At 37.7% G+C, this 5,872-nt stretch overlaps 3 protein-coding genes across 4 annotated transcripts in view; 1 reads left to right on the top strand and 2 right to left on the bottom strand.

Moving 5' to 3' along the window:
* Window positions 1-935, top strand: part of LOC107753552 (E3 ubiquitin-protein ligase RLIM) — a 6,555-nt gene extending 5,620 nt beyond the window's left edge. For both annotated transcript variants that reach the window (XM_016569718.1, XM_016569717.1), the window contains 4 exons: window positions 34-143; window positions 234-355; window positions 428-527; window positions 603-935. In XM_016569718.1, the coding sequence (XP_016425204.1) occupies window positions 34-143; window positions 234-355; window positions 428-527; window positions 603-662 (392 nt within the window). In that variant the 3' untranslated portion in view covers window positions 663-935. The remainder of the gene's footprint in view (window positions 1-33; window positions 144-233; window positions 356-427; window positions 528-602) is intronic.
* Window positions 936-1,002: 67 nt separating this feature from the next.
* On the bottom strand, window positions 1,003-1,870 carry LOC107753553 (LYR motif-containing protein 5B-like). Its single transcript, XM_016569719.1, has 2 exons — window positions 1,782-1,870; window positions 1,003-1,265 (listed from the first exon to the last, which is right to left on the bottom strand). The coding sequence occupies exons 1-2, from the start codon at window positions 1,803-1,805 to the stop codon at window positions 1,056-1,058; spliced, it is 234 nt and encodes a 77-aa protein (XP_016425205.1). The 5' UTR covers window positions 1,806-1,870; the 3' UTR covers window positions 1,003-1,055.
* Window positions 1,871-2,743: 873 nt separating this feature from the next.
* Window positions 2,744-5,872, bottom strand: part of LOC107753645 (protein NEDD1-like) — a 16,524-nt gene continuing 13,395 nt past the window's right edge. The window contains exons 6-11 of the mRNA XM_016569854.1: window positions 5,203-5,247; window positions 4,938-5,092; window positions 4,667-4,850; window positions 4,480-4,588; window positions 3,522-3,588; window positions 2,744-3,428 (exon numbers count right to left, since the gene is read on the bottom strand). Of these exons, the coding sequence (XP_016425340.1) occupies window positions 3,324-3,428; window positions 3,522-3,588; window positions 4,480-4,588; window positions 4,667-4,850; window positions 4,938-5,092; window positions 5,203-5,247 (665 nt within the window). The 3' untranslated portion in view covers window positions 2,744-3,323. The remainder of the gene's footprint in view (window positions 3,429-3,521; window positions 3,589-4,479; window positions 4,589-4,666; window positions 4,851-4,937; window positions 5,093-5,202; window positions 5,248-5,872) is intronic.

The raw sequence follows: 5,872 nt of genomic DNA, 5'->3' as shown, positions 1-5,872 counted from the left end.
TATTACAAATTTTTTTTTCTTTTGACTGGACAGGCAGACAACAGGGCCGCCGTCAAACCGGAAGAACTCGCAATTCCCGCCGCAGACAAGCTTCTCACTTGCAGATGGACTTGTTTGATGACAGCCAGGGAAATGATTATGAGGTTTGAGTTCTGCTAATTCACAGAAATCACATGCTTGACTACAATTCTAAAATGCTGTCTTATCTCTGATGCTGTTTGTTGCTTTGTCAGGCTCTCTTAGCGTTCGAGGAGCAACAAGGTGCTGTAGTAGCCAAGAACACTCTGACAAAGGCCGAGATCGAACGGCTGCCCATAAAAACGTACGATCCCACACACAGCGCAGGAAAGACAGAGTAAGTCACAGAACTGGATGCAACAAAAGAGATTTCCCATAATGCAATAGTTTAATCATACTCTCTTTACAGTTGCCAGATCTGTTTCAGTGAATACAAAGCAGGTGAACGACTCAGGATCCTTCCATGTCTCCACGATTACCACGTCAAATGCATCGACCGCTGGCTAAAGGTCTAGCTTGTTTTAACAACATAATCCCATAATTCACAGTTGCTTTTTACTAATCATTTTCTGTGTTTGTTACAGGAGAACGCCACATGTCCCATCTGCAGAGCGGATATATCAGAGTGTGGTGGTTTTTCTTGAGCGCACAACATCAGGACTCAGTATCTACCTCACAGCTGGCCATGTTACCCCATTTGACTTTTAAACAGTCTTATTTTGAGTGTTATTAAATACTTTTTAAATGCAAAATATTGTCTGATGTTTGAACCAGCATAAAGCACTGCCAAGCACTGTTTTATTTAGAAAGATCCTTCTAAAACATATCAGACACGACTGTATCACACCAGTGGAAACAAACCTGCTAGCAATAGCTGAACTTGAATTTTGGATTTTCAAATAAAATTGTTTAATTTTTTTTGCCCGTTTTTATTAAAATGTGTAATTAGGATAATATATGTTGCTGTTACAGTCGTTCTATCACTGCTGTTCTGTTGTTTATGTAAATATCAAGCAGCGTGCAGCATGTGATTTTATTCACTCTGTTTCGTAATATCGCTTCTTCAAGGCTCTGTACTTCCGGAGGTAATGGAGCGCCTCGAGCTCTTTCACCACGAATCCTCCTCGGCTGATGAGCTCTTTAATCTTCTCAGGGTCGTTCACATCTTTATTCTTGGCAAACGCAGCCCTCAGTCTGTCTCTGAAATAGTCGGCTCCTTTTGGATACTCCCGTCCAAGAAACGGCAACTTCAAGCAGAAGAATCAGAAGAGAAGACAGGATTATGAATTTCTAATGCCTAGAGTCACAGATGTGTGCAGAATGTTTTTATTTTTCCCCCTCCATACTTTAATATGTTTATCCCCTTAATATAAATGAAGACTGACTTAATATAGTTAGTTGATATTAGGCAGATTGTATTGTCAATTTTAAGTCCAATGAATACTTTTCAGTCTTGGTTTATTTTTTTTTACAAAAAAATTTAAAATACCTCAGCAGTTCAGACCAACCTTTTTGTCAATTGGCACTGATATAGTCTGAAAATGTAGATTATTTTTTATATTATAAAAAAAAACTACGAAAACACTGGGAGAAACGCTTTGGGTAATTTGACTTTTGACTCAGAACTTTGAAAATTACAAAAAGGGTTTGCTACAGTCAAAAAGAAGAAGTAGATTAGTGAATATGTATAATTGTTCATTTTGTTTTCATGGCATTTAAAAGCAGAAGGGGGCAGTGTACTCAGTTTTGTACAGCTGCACTACTTCTGCTCGGAGTGGGTTGGCCATTTCTCCAAGTAAACACACTTCAGCTGACTCGTTACCGCTCGGCCAAGTTTTTTTCCAAAGCGGACGGCGATGATTAGCTTTCAGATGTATTGCTGAAAAATCAAAACAAGCTTTGTTTTCTACTTACTTGCTAATGTCTCATATTGCCCTTCGGACGCAATGAAAACAACCAGGGGCATAACTTGTGTTGTTATCGAATACACAAATTCAAAATAAAAGTCCTCAACAGTTTAACTGAAAACGTCGATACACTAGCTAGCTGGTTACAAATACATGTTAAGAACCCTTTTTTTTTTTTACATTTCCGGGTTTCTCAGCAGCGGAAGTCGTCATAGTTGGGTTAACTTGAAGAGCAGTGAATGGGAGAGTACCACAAATATATTTTTTGCATTCTCATTTGCTCAAACAGCAAAAGAAAATCTCCACAATAGTGTTTTCGTGACTTTCAATAAAAGGAAAAAAATTGAGAGAGGCAGTCAGAAGAGAGTACAATGTCAAATTTACTGTCCCTCCCATAGACGCTGCATTAGAAACACCCTCGCATTAGCCTGAACTGTGTTTTTGTAATTTGATGCAAAGGTGATATAATACAAATAGTGTTATAAGTGTACATACATCTAAAAAAAAAAATACAAATATGAAAAACTTTCGAGGATTTACGATGCTGATGACCGTTAAACACATCATCACAGTCTTGTGAAAAGGGTCCATTGCTATTACATAGACATAAACAAAATAAAAGTCTTCCAGGTAAAAACAAACCAAACGTAAACATCGTATGCCATGGCTGTAGTGAAACCGAAAGAAAACAAAACACAGCTACACATGAATGCAGAAATAATTTATTTAGGCCAGTCCATTGGAAGACACCTAATTATTGTGGATTAGGAGCAGAGCGTACAGATAATAGGTTTGAGTTAGTCATTTGCTTTTTTTCCGCCAAATGTGCTGCCAAGAACATATGAAACTGATTCAAAATGTCATGTATTAAAGCACTGGCATTCAAATAATCTCCAATACACACCTTTTGAAGCTGCAAAATGCACAGATCTGCCTACTCTTACACAACATAACCAGTGTCCTTTCATTTTTGGCATGTGGTTTGCAAAAATTATCTGGACAAAAATTACGAAGGAGCACAATCCATAGTGGCAAAATTCACACGGAGATGGTTTCTTCACTCTAAAACATTCACGCATTACATATCCTAGGTGCCAATACATGCGACTTGTCTGTAAACTAGTTAGGATATACAAAACACACCTTGGGGAAAAAAAATACAAAGTGAGTTCTCTTCTTTGCTATTTGATTTTAAGGCATAGAAATCTTACAAAAACACTTTATAACCTGAAACAAATACAAAAGTGTGTGCCAATATGACAAATGGAGCAGCAGACAGTGAGCGGTGGTCTGCAGAGTGAAGGCACTAGTAGAAACGTGAGCTTCTCTCTGTCCTCTCTGATTCCGGGCAGTATTCCCCCGACTGACACAATGGGAGACACGTGTCTATGGATGTCTTTAATAATTGGCTCGTAGTCGTTTGTTTTCTTCTCTCAGTCTTTCTATCTCCTCGATGAGGGAGTCGTTCACAGAGTATTTCTCAATCAGACCATGGATTTCATTCTGGAAAAGATGAGTGGCATGATTAAAGAGGCGTAATAATCTTTTTTTTTTAAACTTAATTATGGATTTGGCCTGTAAAAGAGACAAATATACCAGCTGAACATAGAACTGCCGAACCATCTCCACCTGCAGGTTGATAATGTCTCTATGACAAGTGTCCCTGAGGAAACAACAAAACAGGCATTAGTGACTAAATGACTATCTAAATCCGAATATTTATCTGATAGATAGATGTTTTTGTTGTTGTTGTTAACTATAATAACCCTGATATATACACACCGTTTAGTTTAATAGTTTTGGGTAAGTAATTTTTAAAAAAATAAATTACTAATTGTATTCATCAAGGAAGCATTATATTGACCAAAAGCGACAAAGATATATATATATCTTACAAAAGATTTTGATTTAATATAATTGCTGTTCTTTTGAACTTTCTATTTATTTATTTATTTATTAAAGAATGAAGAAGAAAAAAAAAAAAAAAATTTAAGCAGCACAACTGTTTTCAACACTGATAATAATACAAAATGTTTCTTGAGCATCAAATTACCATATGTGACCATGGAGCACAAAACCAGTCATAAGTAGCATAGGTATATTTGTAGCAATAGCCAACAATAAATGTATTGATTGGATTGACAAATATGGGTCAAAATGATCAATTTTTCTTTTATGCCAAAAATCATTAGGATATTAAGTAAAGATCATGTTCCATGAAGATATTTTGTAAATTTCCTACCGCAAATATATAAAAACTTAATTTTTGATTAGTAATATGCATTGCTAAGAACTTCATTTGGACAACTTTAAAGACGATTTTCTCAATATTTAGATTTTTTTGCACCCTCAGATTCCAGATCTCATTTTTAAAAAATTGACCCTTATGACTGGTTTTGTGGTCCAGGGTCACATATTAGACAGATTTCTAAAGGACCATGTGACACTTGTATCACAGAAATAAATTACATTTCAGAATATATAAAAATTGAAAACAGTCATTTTACATTTAAATCAGTGATCTCTAGATTACTCTCAATCGGTGTTAACTCACCTGAAGTCCTCCAGTGCCTCATGGATCATATTACGGACAAAGTTCATCTGAATGGAGGTGAGCGGAGCTCCACGGCCCTCGGCTCCAGATTCGACTGCCGCCGCTGGAGCTTTAGATCAAAACATCCATCACTCACTGTGTCCCATTAAAGCGACTTTTAATCTAATCGTGGCCCATTCAAACACACCTGGTGCAGCTGCAGGAGGAGCTCCGCTGACCGGCGAATCATAGGTGAGCTGGGTGGGCAGATCTCTCCTCTGACCGGGCTCAGGGGTGTTGTACGTGTTCACAGACTGAACATGTGTGCTCTGAGCAGCAGGGGGTGTGCTAGTGACATCATACTCCTGCCGGAGACCGTTATTCTTCTCCACCTGTCGATAATCCAGATAAAAAATGTAATCTATAAATGCAAAAACATATCGGATTATAAATAAAGCGACCTTGTTGCCATTCTGTACATCAGTCTGTTGCGGTGGGGTAGTGATGGACTCCTCCTCTTTGATTGGTGGAGGAGTCTGAACCACAGATGGACTGTAGCAGCGACTGCCTGGAGTGCCCAATGGGGTCTTCCTCTGGGACGACCCACCAGCGAAATGAGGTAGGTATTCAAAGTCTAGTAACACAGAAAATGCTAATGTTGGTAAAAGTAAATGGAACCTTGTTGTTTTGTTGTTCTTATTACACTCATTACTGTTGATTAAAATGCAGTTTGTACAAACTTGCCTTTTTTTCCACTTGATACATCACTCAGTCTTTGCCCTTTGTAATCTAAAGAGATAATTAGCAAACAATTAGTGTGTAGATAGACAAATAGATAGATACAGTGCCGTGAAAAGGTTTTTGCCTCCTTCCTGTTTTTTAAATTTTTTTGCATATTTGTCACACTTAAAAGATTCAGATCATCAAACAAATTTTAATATTACACAAAGATAATGCAAGTAAATAAATGCGGTTTGTAAATGATGATTTCATTTATTAAGGGAAAAAAGCTGTCCAAACCTACCTGGCCTACCTAAAAATTAATTGCCCCCTCCTGTTAAATCATGAAAGAACTGTAATTAACCACGTTATTTTAGAAAGCTGAGTTCAATTTCACTAGCCACACGCAGGCCTGATTACTGCCAGACCTGTTGAATCAAGAAATCACTTAAATAGAACCTGTCTGACAAAGTGAAGCATGCTTAAAGAGCAACATCATGCCACGATCTAAAGAAATTCAAGAACAGATGAGAAACAAAATAGTTGACATGTATCAGTCTGGAAAGGGTTATGAAGCCATTTCTAAGGCTTTGGGACTCCAGCGAACCACGGTCAAAGCCATTTTCCACAAATGGAGAAAGCTTGGAACAGTGGTGAACCTTCCCAGGAGTGGCCGGCCTACCAAAATTACTCC

Source organism: Sinocyclocheilus rhinocerous, unplaced genomic scaffold (genome assembly GCF_001515625.1).
Source record: "Sinocyclocheilus rhinocerous isolate Xijiao unplaced genomic scaffold, SAMN03320098_v1.1 scaffold200, whole genome shotgun sequence".
Lineage (NCBI taxonomy): Eukaryota > Metazoa > Chordata > Actinopteri > Cypriniformes > Cyprinidae > Sinocyclocheilus > Sinocyclocheilus rhinocerous.
This window is presented reverse-complemented; position numbering and strand designations above follow the sequence as displayed.